The sequence below is a fragment of the Anolis sagrei genome, chromosome 4, assembly GCF_037176765.1.
Source record: "Anolis sagrei isolate rAnoSag1 chromosome 4, rAnoSag1.mat, whole genome shotgun sequence".
Lineage (NCBI taxonomy): Eukaryota > Metazoa > Chordata > Lepidosauria > Squamata > Dactyloidae > Anolis > Anolis sagrei.
This window is the reverse complement of record NC_090024.1, coordinates 213,077,441-213,099,772: the sequence shown is the minus strand read 5'-3', so window position 1 is coordinate 213,099,772 and position 22,332 is coordinate 213,077,441. Positions and strand designations below refer to the sequence as shown.

Sequence of the window (22,332 nt, the reverse complement as noted above, 5' to 3'; positions counted from 1 at the left end):
ATGTTGCAAATGGAGATTATCTTGACATAAAAGTGATTCCAGGATAAAAGATAATGCTTCAAGAAAACCCATTCTAGACTTTGCTCAACACATTTCCCATTTCTTAATTTGAAGAGTTGCATCCATAAAGTTGCTTATACAAATACTCCACCAAGAACCACGTCCAGGTTAAATGCCCCTGAGGACACAGGTCCGCAGTCTGGGGTTCCTCCTGGACTCAATGCTGATGCTTGAAGATCAGGTGTCGGTGGTGGCTGAAAGGACCTTTGCACAGTTAAAATGTGTGTGCCAGCTGTGATCGTACCCTGAGAAGCCTGACTTGACTGTGGCGGCCCACTTCTTAGTTACTTCTACAGTGAACTACTGCAATGCACTCTATGTGGGGCTGCCTTTGAAGATGGCTTAGAAAATGCAGTTAGTGCAAAGGTCATCAGCTGGATTACTAACTGAGGCTGGTTATAAGGAGCATACCACCACCCTACTAAAACAGTTCCACTGACTGCTGCTGAGTTTCTGGATCCAATTCAAAGTGCAGGTTATTACCTACAAAGCCCTATATGGTTTAGGTCCAAACTATCTTCGGGACTGCATCTTTTTCTATCAACTGGTAAGATCTGCCAGGGAGGCCCTCCTCTCAATCCCATCTCTGTCTCAAGCGTGGTTGGTGGGGATGAGAGAAAGGGCCTTCTCAGTGGTGGCTTTGGAATGTCCCCCCCCCCCAAAGAGATTAGGTTAGTCTCCACTTTCCAGTTTTCCAGATACCTCAAAACATGGCTTTTTAAACAAGCCTTTGACCATGATTAGTGATTAGTGCCTTAGTCACTAACTAAATTCAAGGACATAGTGACTTGCTTCACTGCAGCACTTTATGGGGCTGATATTGTATACAGCTGCTATATTCACAGCCTTTCCTGGGTTTTATTGCATCTTTTATATTAATAGGGGTTTTATATTTTGTTTTAGGTAAAATTGTTGGGTACATTTATATTGTTTTATTGATTTATATAATTTTTTATTTTGCTGTATTTATATATTGTTGCACTACTGAGTGCTCTTTGTGAGCCACACCGAGTCCCTTTGGGGAGAGGGTGGCAGAATACAAATAGTTTTATTATTAGTTTTATTTATTAATATACTGAACTTTAAATTGCATTTCTTTTTAAAAAATATGGGGTATGGTCATGAACTTTAAAAAAATATCTCAAATATCACTGAGAGCATAAGAATTAAGGCAGTGATGAGCAACTTCTAGCTGTTTGGGAATCATACATTTCCCTTTGAGAACCTTGATTTGGAAAAAATGGGATCAGATAAATGACTAATAGGACAATTAAAAAATGAAAAGAAGAGGACTCTCTGAATCTAAATTAGCCAGAAAGTCAGGAAATAACTATGATTGATTGCTGGAGGTTGAGTAATTTTGTGGTCATTTTTTCCCAGGAAAACAAACATTTGGGGAACATGATGACCTTGATGGTTATACCCCTAGATTGGGATATTCTTTTTGTATCCTACATGCATTTTCTTGTAATTATACATATATACATTTTAGTGTAGTGCTTGGAAAGGGCAGGAAATATCAACTTTCCCTCCTTTCTTCTGTCAATTTTATAATGAGGTGGATAGAAGTCTAATTTACATAGCTGAACTTAATTTCTATCATTGAACTTTATTTCTTATTTCATTCCCAACTAATTTCAGGGGAAAGCATTAAAACTCTAACTGCAGCAAATATATCTGTCTCATATCAAAGTATCATTGCATTAAGACTTGCATTCTGCCTTAGTAAACTTAAAGGCGGCTGCAATTTTAAATATTTGATAACATCTTAATGTGCTCATCGTTGTACATCTTCATTCATGTTTACGATAGTAGCATGTTTGTGGGATGTATAGAACACGATTGTTGATATAGTTGTATATTGAGTTATCCAAACCTACATAAAATAGGTTGACATTCCAAAGAACATGAAAAATACCTTTCCATAATACTTTATATTTTAAATTATTTTGTAGGATAGACAATATATCACTCAGTAATAATACTACACTGTGAATTAATATTAATATAAAATAGTAAGACATCAATTATTTTTATCTCATTAAAATATTTTCTAATATTTTAATGACAAGCGAAGGCATCATAAATCATGTTTAATGCATGGCTAAAATTTCATATTGATGGCTTAAGTGCAGTAACTGAAATATTTGGATACAAATTCCTAGATGCATCATTTTATACTGTTTATACATATATTTGATGTTACTATTGAGCCATTACAATGGTCTGACTTTACATAGTGTTCCAACTGAGAATCAATCAAACTATCTTTCTTATGATGATCGATAATAAACATTCAATTAATCTAAATTCACTTTATTTCAGTAGAATTATTTCCACATTAGAAAATTTAGGACCGCTTTCTTAGACTTTTTCTCCTCATTGGTGTAGAATTCAACTGTTTTATTAATGAAGATAGCCCTATTAGTGTTTTGTGAAATGTCACTGTTTTTCCATGGATTTTTCCAACCAATAGTTTTTGATATCTACGTAAATGCTGCTGGGCCAGGGTCCTTCTATATGTTATTCACATGGTTGAAGCCACTATGTCAGGGTAGTTTTTGTTTTGTTTTGTTTTGTTTTTGAAATCTAGGTCCTATATTGTAGTCACATCTTTGTTTGTGTTCATGTATGGGTTAGACAAAGGGAGGAACTATTAACTCTATTGCATGAGGGCAGGAAGGCACAAAATGCTTACCAATAGAAGATCTATGGTCAATTCCTAAGCATGGAAAGCTTATTTTCTAGATATAAGTAAATCTGCTCATATATTTGCAACTTACTGAGAACACTACATTTCCAGTGTAACCTTTCACGCAGCACTCTTCATCAGATGCATGGGCTGAAGCCCCTATAGACAGGGGGCATTCCCATCCCGGCGTAGTGTGTGTGTGTGTGGGGGGGTGCAATTTCCCTCCTCCCACAGATAAGAGAATGGATGATTCCTTTGGAACCATCTGGAAAAGGGGACAGGGCTGGCCTTACTGTAGGCCAGCCCTATTCCCTCATTTTGCTTCAGAGCGTCACCCACCACTCCCGCCCATTGATAGCATAATTATTGATTGTCCATTGGGACTGGGTAGGAATTTTTCCCTCCTATGTTCTAGGAGGGCTTTTCACCTACCTTATACTGTTATTAGGGGCTAGTTGGGATGGTTGTTGTATAAATAGGCTTTCCATAAATAGATTCGAATTACAAAGGTTGGTGTACACCTAAGACACCCCTTGAAGCATGTGGGCCATTACACAAACACTCACCTAAAGATTAACTTTAATAATAATAATAATAATTATTATTATTATTATTATTATTATTATTAAACTTTATTTGTACCCCTTTAAACTTGATTTTTACCCCAGGTGAGGTGATATTGAATAGCCCAAGAATGGGGAGAGTCTGGTCTCAATAATTTGAGAGAGACTTCTCTGGATGTTTTCCTTAGATGTTACCCGGGTTTAAGTTACCAGGGAATCCAGGTGTTACGCCCTGAAAAGCCGAGGGGAAGGCTGTATAAGATGCTACCTCGGCTTTGCCACACCAAGTTTAACTGACACCTAAGTTAGTTTAGTTTAGTTAAAAGTTAAATAGCTAACAATCAATAAAGTTGCCCAACAGTTAAATCCAAATTGCTGTTGTCTTGTCTTGTCATTTTAGAGGTTGGCAGGCAAGCATATATATCAATGGGGTGGTGTGAGTAGGGTGTCAACACACAAGCTTACATTAGAAATCTCTTTTTTCTAAGTCTTACAGCTACTATAGGATTATCTTATATATATTTAAGCTAAATCAGACTAACATGACAATGTCTTTGAATATTTCCATTTTAGAATGCATTTCCCTCAGGGAGGAGGAGATTCTGGTAGACCAAAAGTCTTATTCTCTATGCCTTGGTCAGTTTTGACAGACAGTGTCACTCCAGGTTCTCAATCAGAGCACAGTAAACTGGACAATAGCGATTAATCAATATCCCATTGAAAGAAGCATTTATCAAGGCTATCTTGCTTTGAAATTCAAAACTAAGGGATAAGAAGTTATCCAAAGATATTGATAGACTGGGACAATTTATGTAATCAATGAAATCGTTTTTTTTTTAAAAAAAACTTAAATATACATATGTAGTTTCAACACTTTGAATTAGGGTCCATATCAAGAACAATTTTTTAGCTCCAGAATAGCTAGTAAAATATTCTCTTTTCTTCCAAGACAATGAAGCAGACAAATAGTAATTTAATTAGACAGACTTGAGGCACTACCTTCAGACATCAGAGTGACATCTGCTCATAGCCTGGGGCATTACAGCTGATCAGCAATAGTCTCAGATTATTTAATTTTCCTGAATGTAGCATTTTGCCAGCCAAATGGAGAAATGACATCAATGTGAAACACTATATGGAGAAAATGTTTCAGGGTGAAAAGACACACACTGCCAGAAGTAAACATCATTGGAATTAGGGATGGCTGAATAGTCAAAGATTTCATTTGATTGATATAAATACACAGTCAGATTGATATGCTTCTTGGAAGCTTAATTACCTGAGGAAATTAAACGTTTCCTTGTTAAATTACAGCACCCTCAGATCTGTTTGACAGTATTCAAGCCCTGCAGGGTTAGGAAGTTTGTCAGTCTGTTTGTTGACTGAATACACTTAGTCAGACTTGACACTCAATGTTTTTTTAAAAAAATGGATTTATAATATATTATCTTTTGAACATAATTCCACTGTTGAAATAATCAGGCTGATTAGGAGAACTGAGCAAATTCTACAGAATCTCAATAAAAATAAAATATTATTAATAACAACAAAAACAATAATAATAACTTCATTTGTATTCTGCCCTATCTCCCCGAGGGGAATCAGGGTGGATTCCAACGAACAAAAACACATACACAAACATTCAGTGCCTTAAGATATAACTACATTAAACGACCTACCTCTAATCCCAAAGTAACCAAACATCAAACAACAAATTATAAACATGAGTCCTAAAATTACGTAATTAAACAATTAAAATTATCTCAACATAAAAAACATTAGCCTCAATTTATAAAACTGCTGAAGGTTCATTAAAGTTTTTAAAAATTAATTATATAGCAGTAATATTCACAGCACCAGTCAAGCCGGCTTCTACTCAAGCCTTTTCACTTGAAAATAGTGATTAAAACTTCTGTTTCTTGTAACATTCTTCAGTTCATGCAATTAAGGAACAGTTCTCACTTTTATATGAATAGTGTACCTTATTGTGCATAAATTCCTTGTTTCATTCATCCAAAAACTGTGAGTAGATCCTGCTCCACTCTTTCCAGGTCTCTTCCAAATTCCACTTGCCTTGTAGTGCTGGTTTTACTTCTGAGGCCTCTTCAGTTCATGCACCTTTAGGAATCTTGCCTTCGGAAGTGGAAACAATTGCATAAACAATTTGATTTAGTGTATATGCCCATGTATAAATCTATGTTTAGTCAAAAAATCTGCCCAAAAGACTTATCCATGGGTCAGTGTGAATACTATAACTTAACTCTTGTCAAGCAATAACTTTTCCCTTTCTCTGAGTAGAGTGGCAAAGAGCATAGTCGGCATTATATTTAATGTTTTTATATTGTTTTATGCTGTTTTTATTATATTATGTATATTTATGCTTTGCTTATTGTGAGCACTATGCTGTGCCGGTTGTTAGCAGCCCTGAGTCCCTCTGAAAAGGTGAGATAGGACAAGATATAAATGCCCTAAATAATAAATAAATAATAGTCTGTCCCAGGAGACAGACAAGACATAGTCTGTCCCAGGAGAACCTAAACCCCCTCTATTCTCTCATTCATCTGGCCTTTTTCAAAAATATAAATGGAGAAATTGCAGTGTTGGGGAGAGAAACTGCCCCCAAGATGACATTGGTGCTTTCATCTCTTTGCAGAATAACCCTCATTTATATTACACACGGATCATATAAAAATCCATAATTTTGCTGCTAAAACCTGCCCTTGACTTATATGTAAGGTCAATTTATAAATCAGTACATACAGAGAAACTAAAACACAAGTGGATGTGCTTGGTCAGTGGAGCCATAGACATGAGATTACAAGAGGCTATTAATAACAGGTAGTCTTGGAGAACTTGTATTCATAGTTAACTGCTGATTTTACTGCTAAAAACAGCAATAGTAAACAGTAATGCAAATATTTTAATTTCTTATGAGATTCCCTGTTAACATAATAGAAATCCCCATAGTTTTTTTTCTGGACCATGAGTAAACCCTATGAAATGGTGACCCACTCACTCTACAGTGGTCATTAATGAATGTGCTAGTTAATATGAATTTTGATGAAACCATTAAGCTGCCCTGAGTATGCCAGTTTTGTATGCCAGTAAAAATCTGGCATACAAAGCTTGTGGTTACGTTTGAGAAGAGATCTTAAAAACTTCTGGGTTTCCACACAGAACATTACTTCAGGAAATGAATATCTGAAAGTAACTCCCACAAAAATCCCCCTTAGGAAACTAGCCAAAACCTGAACTAGCCTTCCTTAAGGAAAAGAACAGACCACTAATGGGGTGCTGCTCCCCACAGTATTCTGGCTATATTTCTCTATAGTTATCCTGAATACTAAACAAAAGACTGACCCAAAGTCCTTCTTCAAAATGCCAAACTGTTCTCACTAACACCCTTTCCAAGCTCCAACTCGAAACTCTCAACTGGCAATCTGAGAACTCAAGCAAAAGTTTTAAAAGTTGCTTTTTCCTTCAGATCACTTAGGCTCTCCCCCCCCCCCCCCCCATTGTTCTAACCAATCCTAGTGGTCTAACTTTCCCTTCAAGACTAGAACATGCCTCCTTAAGGCAAACCTAACCTAAGATGGCGTCTCCCTGTCTCCCTTCTCTAAAATGGATTCCTTGGCTTCTCCAGGCCCACTCTCCTAGGCCTAAGCTAGCTTGCCAAGGTAAGGGATTCATTACACCATCTATGTCAGTTATCTCTTTCCTGTGCTTGTGCTCTATTTGTTAGTCCACTGATCAAACCAAATGGTGCTCATCACTGGAAGGGCAAGTCACTGAAAGCCAAATATATGTAGAATGGGGTTGGTAATTCGCTTTTTACATCCTGGAAGGTGTTGACAATAATGAAGTAGTTTTTCATCCCATAGTTTTGATACATGTTCAAAGTCAGGAAACTTCACAGCTTTGGTATAGAAAAAACTGCATTCAAGAAGCCACATGTGTGTCTTGTGCAAATTGATTTTACATGTAATACACAGCATTATTGCACAACATAAATGTTGCTGAAAATCAAAAGCACATCACAACCTCATAGTTTTTGTTGTAAATATTCCTGTTTTCAATTTAAAAACAAAATTGTTGATTTTGCGAAATGTTATGCACAAATTTTGGCTTTTTAAATGGAAAACTGTGGCTGCAGCTTCAGTTGATTTGGGTTTCCTTTTCTGCTGTGTAATATTTGGGTTGTGTAATTTTCACACTGGCAGAACTGCACTGGTGATGTTGAATATTTCACTATGTTGTGTTTGTAGGAATAACATGTGTAATTTAGCTTTGAATTTCTGTACTTCAACTAAGGAAATAATTAAGAACAATGTAAACAAACGAGGAGCCCCCTTTCCTTTAGGAAACTGCAGTTTTCTGCATGTAGTTAAAAAAAAAGCCCTGAATTTTGATTGTAAAGAGTTTTCCAAATTCTTGCTCAGTTCTCCAAAACAAGGTAGTTTGTGTTGTGCTGGAAACATAAAAAAGTTGTGGGAACTTTTCACATGCTTGAGAAATCAGAAAATCCTCTGATTTGACCCTGTTGCCAATATAGGAATTCATGTCTCAAGGAGGATGATTGACTACTAAATATCTCTCTGTTATTGGCATGTTTTAGATAAATACACTTGCAGTAAGACTTAACTGTTAAGTAAGACTTAACTTTTGAGTTCCTTTTGAAACAGCAAGTTCATGCTGCAATTTATATGATTTAAACACTGCATTTCAGCTTTAGCTAAATTTTGACTGGTTTTTTAGTTGTCATAGTCTCTCATCAGGAAGATGGAATTTTTAGCATCTAAATTTCAGTCCAGAATATCCTGTGTTAAAGAATAGCTCTGTCAATGAAGGTACACCAATGGTTTTTGTGGCATGAATCAGCCCCCATTCATGTGACTTAATGATCTAGTCAATGCTTGAAGAGGTTGAGAACACACCTACTAACTCAGTTCCCAAACTATCTCTGCAACAGAACTTGAAAATAGATCCAAGTAACATGTAAAATGTATATATAAAAGCTGTGACTATAATGACAAGGTAAAGCTAGTACTCATAACTGAATAGTGTGGTATGATGGAGCCCAAGATATTATTCAGTCATCAGTTATGGATAGCTTCACCATATTCATTCTTCGTAAGTGTAACTTTGCAAGATCCCAGAAGAAGTAGGCATTAGGAACAATTTCCAGCTAGGATGCTGGTCTATATAAATACTTCTGGTCAGATTTGGAAGAAATGAATTGCATATTCTTATTGCGCATTGTCTACAGTCCTGTCATGGCTGTCCTCTTCCTCCCAGGTTAGTAAGTGAGGCTGCTAACTAATGTGAAGCAGGAACCTATTGGATTGTTGTAGTTTTTTGGGCTGTATGGCCATGTTCTAGAAGCATTCTCCTGACATTTCACCTGCATCTGTGGTAATCATCCTCAGAGGTTGTGAGGATGCTTGCCACAGATACAGACGAAATGTCAGGAGAGAATGCTTCTAGAACATGGCCATACAGCCCAAAAAAACCTACAACAACCCAGTGATTCCAGCCATTAAAGCCTTCGACAATACTCAGGAATCTATTTTCTTGAAAGATACTGATTGCATTTAGAGGAAATCCACAACTGATGCACTGAAGGGCAAGGCAAAGTAAAGGCTGCCCCTGTTCCTGACTCAATTGCTCTGAGGAAAGCAAATTGAGCAAGTGAACCTAATAACAAGTGAAACTTAAATAATAACTAAAGCTATACACTGTATTAACAATTGCTCTCAGCTGAGTATTGATGTGGTTGTACCTACATAATACTGTTTCACTGAGCAACTAACAGTACCCAAGCTCTGGGAAGTGATATGACCCAACTCCCCAGTCCACCTATCAATTCTTTATTACATGCAATAGAATACTGGGTGTGCAAAATCTCTACTTATGTAAATCACCCTGATTCAAAGGTTTGTCATTATAGAATTGAGGAATCCTGAAATGTGTTTTTTGGCATTATGGAAAATTATTCTGGTCATATTCTTATTCAAAAGTAAGAAAAGACCACAAGGGAGATTTTCTGCCCATGATAAAACCAAAACACACACATATTTTGTCTGTTGTATCTTCCTTATTGTTCCATATCTCTCCTAGAGAATGACTGGGAGAAAAATTAGGCAAATCAGATTATTCCCTTATATATGTTCAGTGATAGATAGATAAATACTATAGATAGATATTAGGCCTGGGTAACAACGGAAAAATTTGTTTCTAAAATCGATTTGTATTTGGGGGTTTTTTTTGTTTCGATATTTAAAATAATTACAAAATTTTCCTTTTAAAAAGTTCAATATTTACGAAATTTCGTAAATGGTAAAAAATTAACGAATCGATTTCCGAAACAATAACGAATTGATTCGTTAATGGCGGACGCGACCGCGAAATACGCTAAAAAACCTCCAAAACCTTCTGAAGCTTCCCTCTCCCTCTGTTGTTGACTGTTGGTGTGATATTATAATTTTTTTTCACTAATTAAACCATAAAACTGGCCCAGACATGCGGAAATAATAACGAAATGACCTCAAAACAATAACGAAACGAATACAATATCAAAATACGAAGCATTTACAAAACGTTTTTGAAAATTCGTTTTTTTTAATAATTGCTCCAGAATGGTTCGTTATCATTTTGTAATTGAAAAAATTAACGAATTATTAACGAATTACGAATTAACGAAACGAAACCGCCCAGCCCTAATAAATATCATTTTATGAACTAATTCCTTGTTATGTTTCCCTCTTGCTCTCTTTTGACTCCATGGTCTAATAATAATCAAGTAAAATAAAAGTCTCCACATTGCCTCATTTACTGTCAAAGCATTGACTGGCTTGATATGAAGCCACTCAGGATCTCATTAGGTCCCAGAATAATTTTAAGTTTCACTGGATGCTGTCTGCTCTGTTTGTATGCAGACCTAAACTTGACAAACTGTGAACAGCTGGAGCTTATTCCTTTTGCTTGTGAAACATATATTCCCTGAGGAAGAGTAGGCAGGAGAATGTGTCTTTCAGAGAAAATGCATTAGATCACACAAAAATTAAATAAGAGGAAATATTAAACAACCAAATAGTTATTGTGTGCACACATTTAAATGCATGGAAAAGCCAAATGTCTATATGAACAGAGATCAAGGAAAGTAAGTAAAGTTACAGAATATATAAGCTGATCTATAATTTATGTGAGCTGATTACATCTTAGAAAAGGTCAAGAGAAAAGCTGAAGAACTGTTAAATCATTGCACTTATGCTAACCCTAGCTCTAACATAAAACAGTACAATCCTATTCATATGTACTTGAAAATAAATTATTGACCTTATTATGCAGTCACATTTTTTTAATCCAACAAGCTGCATGATGAGGTGATGCTTATCAAAGATAACAGATTCATATGCAGTTCTTGTTTTTCATTTTACAAGTTTTGGGACATTTTTCAATAGGACATTTTATGTGCAGTTGGAAAAAAACAACCCTCAGGGAATGTTCCAATCTGTATTAGCCACAAAGAACAACAAAAGCTAACATTTGATACACCTGTACTGCAGAAATGCCAGAATGGAAAAACAGCTGTACCTAGAAAAAATAATAACATAATTTAGATGATAACCTTGACAGAAGAGCAGAAGGAGATACTCTTTTGTCTTTGAACACATCATTTAAGGAAAGCAATTGTACTTTTGGTTTTCTTGTTTTGAGGTATCTGTATGTATGCTGCCAATACAAAGAAAATAATAGTTATACAAGCTTTTCAAGCCCAGGAAGAGGGATCTCCCCGTAAAAAAGACCCAAGACATTCTTAATTTCCTTGTTATTGCTTAATAACTTAGTAAAATTAATTTATCCAAAATATTCAAGAATACTGTCTCCTCCTGTAATAGCTGAATGTAAAAATAAAGCATTTGAATGTCAAATTTCACATTGATTTAGGAATAGGAAGGAATAAGACAGGCAAGACTGTAACATTTATGTGGATCTGGATTTTATTAACACTGAAAACTTCACTGCTTGAAATTATAATTCTATATATCAGTATTCCATTTTGCCTGGGACAGAAGTGGGACATGCCAGAATTTCAGCCTTATAATCCCATACTGAAGAGGCTATGAGTGAAACTGTAGCACCATTACTGGTGGAAAGGACAATATTTAGAATACCCAAATTTCCAATTCTGTTGTCTTAACATAGCAAATTTGGCCCATTGACATAGCAGCCTCTATGGAAAAATTAGCAACACACACACACGTTTTAGTGTGATGGCCCATCCAAGTGCTTGTTACATGGAGCAATAGTTCTATTCAGGGAAATGCCTCATTTATCTCCTACAATCTGTTACATTCTGTTCAGTCCTCCTAATAGCACTCTACATCATGCATGTCCATTAGGGTGATTGCCTGTGCTTGCCAGTTATTATCCTATAAAATCTTGCTATCTGTAAAATTGCATACTCTCAGTCATTAGAAAACATCCATTCTCACAACAATAGTAGTGAAGTAATAAAAGTACAAATACTGCCTGATCTTGGAGGCAGAATAGAGTTGGCCCTGGTTAGGACTTGGATGGGAGACTGCTGATGAATATCAAGTGCTGCAGCCTAACTTGGCAAAATCACCCATGATTATTCCTTCATTTTAAAAACCCTACAAAATTCATGATAATGCTATAACTCAACAAGCGTCATGCAAAGAGAAGGACGGTAAACTGTTGATATTATGTGGCAAGTAGATTAGTAAAACACAGATTATTACCTTTGATAGACTATTAAAGTTGGAGCCATTGCTATCCATCCACATTGTATATGCTCCATTTTGAATACATGTTGTTGTTGTTCATTCGTTCAGTCGTCTCCGACTCTTCGTGACCTCATGGACCAGCCCACGCCAGAGCTCCCTGTCGGCCGTCACCACCCCCAGCTCCTTCAAGGTCAGTCCAGTCACTTCAAGGATGCCATCCATCCATCTTGCCCTTGGTCGGCCCCTCTTCCTTTTACCTTCCACTTTCCCCAGCATAATTGTCTTCTCTAGGCTTTGCTATCTCCTCATGATGTGGCCAAAGTACTTCAACTTTGTCTCTAGTATCAACTTTGTCTCTAGTATGGGCTTGAATACATATCACCATCATAATTATCACCATCATCATCTATACTTCGTATTTCTCCAAAAAAAATATTTCGCAGTACTTAAGACAGTTTACAAACTAAAATAAATTTAATATAGTAGTTTTAAAATATCAGAACAATATAAAATGTACCATGAAATTCATACCATCATAGAGTTGGAAAAGATCACAGGAACCATCCAGTCCAAAATAATACAATGTCATTTAGAAAAATACAGTTAGAACAATGCAGTACTCTATTTAAAATCTTTTCTTTTAAAATATTCCATTCTCAAAACCCTGTTAAAATGCAGCAGTCATAGCCTACTGATAGAAGACAATGAAGAAGCAATTACAACTTTCTTCTTTCAGAGCCTAGAGTCAGCCACTGAGAACACTCTCATGAAGATTTTCAAGCCAGACCTGTGAAAGTGGTCAGGCCTTTCTTGGAGATTTCAGGGCCTACACAAACTCGTATGAGGAGAGCCTGGGCTCAAACTGTATAGGATTTACTATGCAATAACTGGAAATTTGGATAGTGTACAAAAAGATAAAGAAAAACTAGTTCAGCCTTTGTTTACAAGGACTCTTGTAGGTTCCTTGTAATCAGACCCAATTAGCAATCCATCTGTAATGTTTGTACCAGCTGAATTTTCCAAAGATTCTTCAAAGATATCCCACATAGAGTCAGTTACAGTCCAAACAGGCTGAGACGTATGTGTCACTAGGACCAGGTCCCTGGGAATGGGTACAATTGCCACACTAACCTAAGTGCAAAAGCATTATAGAAATTGTAGCAACCAGGGGCCCCAGATCAAGGCTTATGCTTTTAGGAAGAGTAGGAAGAGTATAACCTAATCCAGTAGATGACCAACATCCATCCCTTTTCTACTTTTTGGCTGAGCAGAACACCAAATAGTGATTTCTTCCAGTAGAGAGTGTTGTGTGTCCAGTAGGCTTGTGCATTTTGGCTGAACCTTGATCCATTTCTGCTAGTTGGATTCACATTTCCATTTTCACATGCCTCCCAAAAACAGGTGGCTAGCCAGAAAACTGTTTTTGTTCCGCAGCCAAAAAATACAGCTAGATCCAGCCCATTGGAGGCAATGGGGAACTTATGAGGGTCCCCTTTCCATTCCTGGGACTCTTTCCTTTTCTCCTTCAAGGGAGCCTGGGTTTCAGCAATGAGGTTAAGGAAGCCAACACAGCTTGCGTAAGATACATCATGGCATTCTTCTACTCTAATTGTCCCAACAGGCAGGGCTGACAGGGAAATTCTATGCGAGGGGAAACATGCAGCAGCCTTCTTGTAAATTATATTAGGACCTCATCACGTTGCTGAGATCCTGCATTCCAATTTGCCAGCCTCTGTAGAGAAACAGCAAGACAATTCTGGCGCCCTGCACCCAGCCTTGCTGGCAGTGATGTTTCCTATCAAATGTGGGGAAGCGTTGCTGTGCAGCTTCCCCCCATGCCAGCCTCATTGTTCCTAATGGAACACAGGGAGGCTCCCGTCTTGCTGGTCATGGGATGCCTGTGCCCCAGTTAAGCCAGAGAGCCCCACCAAAAGTGAGGCTACAATGTGTGATGGATGGTGTGGGGCTCAGTGGTTCAACTGGGACAGAAGTATCCTATGACACTGAAAATGAGTCATATGGTAAGGTCCTTAATCTGTTAAGTAAAATAGGATTGTATAGAATAGAGACTTACATCTAATGATAGGAAGATGGAAGAGTATTACTTTTTTATACAATTTCCTGTACAATTTACTTAATCTGCTTGGTGGAATTTCCCCCATTTCTATCTTGATATGTATATTATTCCTGCAACTTCATTTGGTTGGTATTTTGGGAAAGTTTTTGGAAGCAATGTGTTAACAACTGATGCCAAAGTACAGAGTACTTATAGCATTCTGCAAAGATCAGACATAATTCTACATAATTTCTGGTCTCTTTTTAATAGCATGTCTGTGAGTGATACAAAGTGTTTTGTTTCTATATCCACTATATAACTCTGTCCCTGTTACATTACAGGGACAGGGTTATATAATATAATGCCAATGTAATATAATTTGACTGGTTGTCCTGACACGACAAATAAAAATAAATAAATAACTTTGTCCCTTAGCAATGTGATAGATGTTCATACTTAATGAAGTGTGAAAATTGTGTTCTCTTGGTGCAAGTCTACACTAACCCTAAAATCCAGAGTGGACCAGAAGTTGGTCCTGGATATCCAAATGGCATCCAGAGACTTCTGGTCCTTAACCAAGCTGAACCTAGTTAACCCAACATTAAGCAAATTTGGGGAATGCTCCAGAATTTTCCCAAAGTTCTGGAGCAACCCAGCACTTCAGACAGAGTGCAGACAGTGTGAGCAGCATTAAAGTGAACCAGTCTGTCATCCATAAGGATCAGCACTGCCACCCCTCTTTCCTTGTTCTCAGCAGCACAGGGAAAAACTAATAGGTTGGATCCATATCATCCCCATCCCTGTGGCAGATAGCTACAGAGCTTGGGCACCTATGCTGACATCAGCAAAGGCATCTGAGCAGCCAGGGAGAAGGAAGAAGAAGAAATGGGATTGGCGGTCAATCTTTTTACAATTAGTGATCAAAGTTCTCCTAGCTAAACCAGAATATGGGAGGAAGATGACACAAGGTAGAGTGAACCCATGAAACAATTGATAAATTGAAATGCCTAATTGAGTATTCTCCAGAGCTAATCTTGTTAATATACAGCTAATATAAGGCAATTAGTTTGTTGATTATATATATACATATATATATTAGCCAGTGAAATCCACATTTGTTGCTGTATCTTTTAAAGAACAGCATGTTTTCTCTTCCTTCATGGATGAGAAAATTTAGAAAAATAAATTCAAGAACTTATATGTTATGCTGAAATTTGTTGCTTCTCATTGTACCCTTTTCTGTTTTCTGTGACGGTAATGTAATGTCACATTTGTCAGGATAGAATTTGTTCCACGAGGTATTGTTCCTTAGACATAGCTTTGGGACTATCTCCCCCAAGACAGCATGACAATTTCAATTTTTCTATCACTTCTGTAGAGAGATCTGTGTGTGAATAGGCAGGAGAATGTGGACTAAATCATATTGACAGCCATTATTACAACAGACCCATTCACCGAAGGGATTTAAATATATTAACTCAGAATTCAGTAGTTGATTCAGTGGGTTTCAGTCTGTTTTAGACTACTAGTAGGGTCCAGGCCTGCATATTTTGAACAGGAGACTGTTAATAAAATAAATATTTACTCATGTAATGGTAAATAATATTTTAGAAACAGGAATGCTTATTCTTTGTCTGTAGCCCAACAGTATACTCACACAGATGCTAGGGTTGTGGATGTGTAGTTCTGTTACACAGTTGGGAGAGAAGAAAGGACTAGTAAATCATGTTCCCCAGTTTACAAACGGGTGTGCCTGTGCAGAACCATTTTCTTTCACAGTTTGGGACACTTATATACTAATATTTTATTGTAACTCAGTGCTCAAAGTAGTCCATATATCAGTGGAATACTGTATGAACTTGTACATGGTGTTTATGTATGTTTAATCATTATGCATATAAATCTACTTCCTGGGTTAATTTCATTTCTTACAAAGATATTTTTAAATGCATACATTACACAGATTAAAATGTGTGCATCTAGTTATTCCTAATAATTTTTGGTATGATTAAAATTTCATATTCTTTCCAATAAATTATTCTAAACCAAAGTACTCATAGTGTACAAATATTTTATGGTACATGAATAATGTTTACATTAAATTTTTATATTCAGAAGTATTTCTGTTACCAGAAAATATAAAACAAGAAATTAATTTTCTACCTTTATTTATCCGGATTGAATCAGAATGTCCCCACGCACCCACATCATTGACTACATTGTTCATGCTGGTCTCCCTCTTGTTGATTTTTGGAATAACATTAAAAATAGAAGCAAAGCACTTACACCAATTGGGTTGATAGCAATTTAGAAGTATCATCATTCCTTTGTTTGTTTGTTTTAGTTGCAAGATCTCAATATGAAAACAGACATTGTCATACCATGGATCTGGCTTCAAATATAATTTTTAAAAATGCATACATTGCAATGAGGTTTGACTATATAATAGGGGCAGTGCTTTCTTGCCTTAATCTGGACCCTTGGGGATAAGAGATGGGGAAAATGGTGCTTCACCGCACCCGGGAAAGCAAATAAGGCTGCAGACAGGACTACAAACAAGGGGGGGAAAGGGCCAGCAAGGAGACCTTTTGCTAAACTTTGTAACAAGGTTTGCTTTTTACAAAATAATTTATTATGTATCTCACTCTACAGTATCTCATTCTATATCAGCGGGTCCAGTACCTGCAGTTTCCTTCATGCACATCTGAAAAATCATGTTCTCTCCAGACCAGTGGTTCTCAACCTGTGGGTCCCCAGATGTTTTGGCCTACCACTCCCAGAAATCCCAGCCAGTTTATCAAGTTTATTAAGATTTCTGGGAGTTGAAGGCCAAAACATCTGGGGACCCACAGGTTAAGAACCACTGCTCTAGACATTTTATAGGTCTTTCATCATGATTCTATGGCATGCTAACTCTGAACATTGACCAGAGAGTTACACGGGCTTACTAGAAATGCTAGATAAGTGTTCTATCTAGGCACTTTTTATGTTATCCTACAGTTTGATTCTATGGTATGTTTCCATCAAAGGTCATCCATTTCAATTGTATTATCTGCAGTTTCCATGGTACATCCAAGAACATGTCCTCTGTGGGTCATACTGTATAGCCCCAAAACTAATTTGTCATTAGTGATGAGTTTTGTAAAAATAATTTGGATTGCATTACTAATTCTATTACTTGTTACTTTTTTTTCTTTTGAAATTCCTAAATGATATTGAGTTGTGAGAGAGTTTGGAGGCCAAGTGTACCAACTTAGTCCAGTATGCATTCCTTTGTATTAATGCATTGTTCTTTAGTTATGTACATACAGTTTAAAATGTTTTAAAAGGCATATTATATGTATATATGATTTATCTGTAAAGTATTTTAGAATGTATTTTAAAGTTCCCCTTTCCCTTTAAGTTATTTAGAATGTGTTTTAAGGCCATTTTTCTCTTTATTTAAATGTATTTTAGATGTGTTTCTAAACATAATGTTATATGTATATCTAACATGTATATTAAATGGTTTTAATATTCTTTGTCAAATAATTTAAATAATATATGCTGTGATATAATTTACCTTTTAAAAATAAAACTAAGTTAAAAAGGCCAGAAAATGTTCCCAAAGTACAAAGATTAGTGTTATTTATAATGCATTACCTTCAAGCCCAACTTAATTGGTCCCTTCAGAAGCCTAAAAATGTTTGCTAATGAACTTTAGCTCAGTAATCGGATGGTATTCAGTTAACCCTTCTATCGTTTTTATAGTTGTTTCTATATGTCCTACAAAGGAATGTAAATTTTCACATACAAGACCAGATAATTATTCTCATGTATAAGACCAGGCAATTTCCATACTTTTCTTCCTGGTGCAAGGAAAATAATTATTTCCCTCCGAATTCTCCTTGTATTTACATATCTGTGTTTTGTGGAATTATATGCCAAAATGCTATATAATAATAATAATACTAATCTTTATTTATACCCCGCCACCATCTCCTACAAAGGGAATTTGGGACTGCTTGCATGAAGCCAAGCCCAATGATACATTACAGCAAAATAAAATGCAAATCAAGAAAAATTAATATCACAATGGAATAAATAGTGCAAAATAACATAATGAAAAATCAAACACAGTGGGCAGGCCAAATCCATAACATAAAATGATAAAACTCTGGATGAGATAGCAGTGAACAGGTATATTTATGAAGGAGAAGCTCGTAGGGGACGGAACAGTGGAGTTAGGCCTTCAATAAGGTGGGGGAGGGAGTGCAAAATGAGGACAACACTGAAGGTAAAGCATCAAAGAATGAAACATATGGTCACTCTCCAAAAGCACATCGGGAAAGCCAAGTTTTTAGATCTTTCTTTAGATTATTTCTATAAAATGAATTGTATGCACAAAATGCAGGTTTTATAGGAAACACCATTTTCTATGCAAAATACTTTGTTCCCTGCACAGGAACCATTTTTCTTTGCAAAACAATAATAACAAAATTCACAGAAAAACTATTGTATTTCTGCATTGAATAATTCCTCAGAACACTTTGAGATATGCAGATATCAGAAGAAGAAAATTCACAAAAAATTCACTGTTGTGTTGTTCTGAGCTTTAGAAACGTCTTTTATAAGCCTGGAAATGAAAAGCAATGTTATTTCCATCCCTATTCTTTTATTAATACATTAAATTACTCTTTAACAGTGGATAGGTACAAATTCCTGAGGAATTAAAAAGCCAGAAACTTGCAATACATAAGTGACAAATATTATTGTGGAAACCAGGAATTCTTATTCTAAAAAAAATTAGCTAACAAACTAAAGAACAGTGCTCAGAAATGTCTAGGAAGTAAATGCAAATTGATTAGTAAAAAAAAGCAGTGCAATGCTGTGTTCGTTTCAGTCAGAAAGTAAATGATATAAAGTCTAATCATGCTTTTTTCCTTCTTCCCCACTTTTGGACATTTTCTTCATCTGACTGCATAATTAGAAGAAATGCATATTCCTACTCCTATTACTTGTAAGTACCTAGCTGGATATAATTTTTTTTCTCGAGCATGCTCATTGGAGTTGTAGGGGTGTTTTTTTCATTTCTTTTTGTTTGTTTTTTTAACACAGTACTTTTAATTTTATTTATTTTTTTCCCACTTCTCGGTTTGGGTTTTGAAATAATTGGCATTTAAAACACCCTGACTAGCTGGTATTTCCATAAATGATACCCTACAAATATTTCACCTCCACTTTAGGACTAAATATAGATATTCAGTGTGATCACTTTGTTTAGTAGCTAAGCAGATAAAACACTAAGTTAACACAGCAGTGCTCCATTTCCTTCAGGAAATAGCATATTTACCAAATATGGTAAATATTTGAGGCACTCTTGCTCACTGAAACAACTCAAGAGTTTACTGCAAATCTTGCTTCCCTGCCACCCTTTTTTTCCTTATCCATCTATTTTTTTGTCTGCTATTACTGAACACTTTTAAAATGGAAGAGGCTTGGGATGATATTTTGAGAAACTGTGCTATTAAATGGATGTAATATGTGGAAGAGCCATATTTAGGATTCCCTGCATTAAATATAGATGCTAATAGGATCTGTAAGATGGAAGTGTGCTCAAATGCAAACCATATACCACTGCTGCCCACACAGATTTTGATAGTGAGGTGTATAAGTTAGGGAAGAGAAAAAGGTGGTAGGAAATTCCTTTAAAAATTCTCTCTTCTGTCTTGTTTTTGCCTATATCTGGGGTTATTTGGAATATGATAAATGAGAGGTAGTAGTGTACACTGCAAGAAATACCCATCAGGTGTTGATAGACACTGTATTTGGAATTTTAAAAATATTTTAAAATTGATTGAAATTGCATCTAGTAAGATAATGGATTGTGGTAGTTGTGTGAATTACTGTATATAGGAACTACAACTTCACTATTACTAGATTTTTCAATACAACTTGAACTCTTTCAGTATCAGATGATTCTAGAGTCTAAAAATCATCAATATCAAATGGTTCCTGGTAGTAGCAGTGGTGTTGCTCAAGTCATGTTTGTAGAAATCTATGAGTTGTTGTGAAGTGTGTCTACATATGACTCTTAACAGATTAGCACCTGAAGGCTGTCTGAATTTTATTTTTCAGGAAAGTAGTCTGTTTCAAAGGAGTTAATTATCTAATAGAAAATGTCTGTGTAACTAGTTATTACAGTAATCATGTATAGTATTGTAGCCATAAACTGTTTTAATTCTTCACATGGATACCACTACATCTATGGTTATTTCCATGCTGCTCTAGAAATGTCATAAGCTTCCATCTACAAACATTAACTGCATTTTATATTATATTGTAAGCACACCTATATTCTGAGGAAATGTGATTTCTGGGTTATTAAGCAGACATGCAAGACAAGAATCACTGAGTTAGGTAGGCAGAAGATTTACTATATTTCTCAGCCATGGATGGTGCACGAACCTTAGCCTATCGGGTTAACATTATGTCAATTGACCAGCAATAGAAATAATGCTGCATCTCTGAACTCAAATTTGGGTATGAGCTTCAGCAACTCATCAAGATTTCATAAAAAGAGAAATCAGGCTTCATATACATATTATTTTCCTCAGATTGTAATTGAATCAGGAGGGAAAATTCCCAGTTTTTCTGTGGGATCTCACTCCAAAAATGTATTCCTTTCAATGCTTTCCCTAGCTTGTGGTAGGGACAGCAAGAGCCTATTTCATCATATTTCATCATATGTGTGTGGTTTTTGGAGTTATGAAACACTTTTAAAGCTGGGTTGTGATTCCAGCCATGAAAGCCTTCGACAACACACTCTTAAAGCATTTTTAAGAAAGCAATTGAGATATTTTATGTGTATTAGGTCTCTCTCAATTCAAAGTATGTTCATAAAATGCTTGAGATTTTCTATTATGCTTTTAATATTTACTAATAATTCTGCTTTATAATTCATAGAACATCTAGGTTTCAGAAGCTTATATTTTGCAAAATATAATACCAAATTGACACTTAATCTGTAACAATAAGATTAAGTCCAGGTTAAATTGCATTATGGTTATGATGAAATATATGGAATGTAAGTTAAATAATGGATAATTTGAATGAAAGTAATGTGATCTAGAAGCAGTGCATAATTTTATGTCAGTTCTAAGCTATTGCTGGCACTTGCTAACATGTTGGGACTTGAGACAGAGTTAAGTAGATTTCCCAGTATGTCCTCCATAAAGGCACACAAGACCCAATTCTTCTTAAGACAAGGTAAACTGATTTTAGTTTAGATCATAACCCAGAATAATGCAGAGGCCTTGTATTGTCTGTCAGTTTTAGTGTTAATATTGCACTTTTGTATTACAGGCAGTCCCCAAGTTACAAACAAGATAGGTTTTGTGTGTTTGTCTGGAAACTGAATTTGTATGTAAGTCAAAAGAGGTAATTTTTAAAGTGGAACTCCAGTAAAAATCTATTATATAAATATATTAGCTTTGAGTGGCATAGGGAAAGGTTAACTCCCCTGTGTTGTTTGTTTTGTTGTCTGTGCCCCTGTTAAGAAGATTTCACCATACTTTCTGTTATTTGTGATAACTGGATTTTGAAAATATGGCTTGTTGTGGAAACAATGATTGGTGATAAAACTTCAATGGAGACATCTTTTCTCCATGATAATTCTTCCAGAAGTTAATTTCCCTTCCAGGGGGTTGATTTCTCTCATTTCCTGTAGTCTCACCCCCATTCTTAACTATGAGTCATTTGTAAGTCAGATGTTTGTAACTTGGGGACTGCCTCTAATTTTCTGTTGTTCCTGCATTTCTGTGCCAGGTTCTTTTTTCTTTTTTCTCTGACAATAAATTCTGTTTTGTCTAATATTCTTGAAAACTTCTGCAGCTTCAAGATGAGTCCTCAGGTACCTTTTTCTGGCTCACTCGCTGCACACTTAACACCTAGTGCAGAGAGTTGGCTTTGTGCAGGAAATACTGTATATTTGATTTCCCACTGTATTCTCATACATAAGGTCATGGATGGAGTTGTTCTTAAAAGAAGTAATTGAAGTAGAATTTATACTTAAAATTTTGGCAAATGACATCATTTACATGCTTTATTTCCTCCTGTATTCTGGGAAGTATAGGAGAATAAATATAATCATATTTAATTGTATTTTTGAGGAGACAATCCAGTAAGTATGGTGCTCTGTCTTTCATAATACTCATTATTTAAAGAGCTAGT

The 22,332-nt window shown here is 35.9% G+C and overlaps 1 protein-coding gene across 19 annotated transcripts in view; it reads left to right on the top strand.

The window, feature by feature from the left end:
• Positions 1-22,332, top strand: part of PTPRT (protein tyrosine phosphatase receptor type T) — a 713,818-nt gene that overhangs the window by 576,869 nt on the left and 114,617 nt on the right. For 8 of the 19 annotated variants that reach the window (XM_060772259.2, XM_060772256.2, XM_060772252.2 and 5 more), the window contains one exon: positions 19,091-19,120. The exons of 6 other annotated variants lie outside the window; for them this stretch is intronic. In XM_060772259.2, the coding sequence (XP_060628242.2) occupies positions 19,091-19,120 (30 nt within the window). The remainder of the gene's footprint in view (positions 1-19,090; positions 19,121-22,332) is intronic. 5 more of the 19 variants (XM_060772257.2, XM_060772253.2, XM_060772255.2 and 2 more) reach the window with 1 other exon arrangement.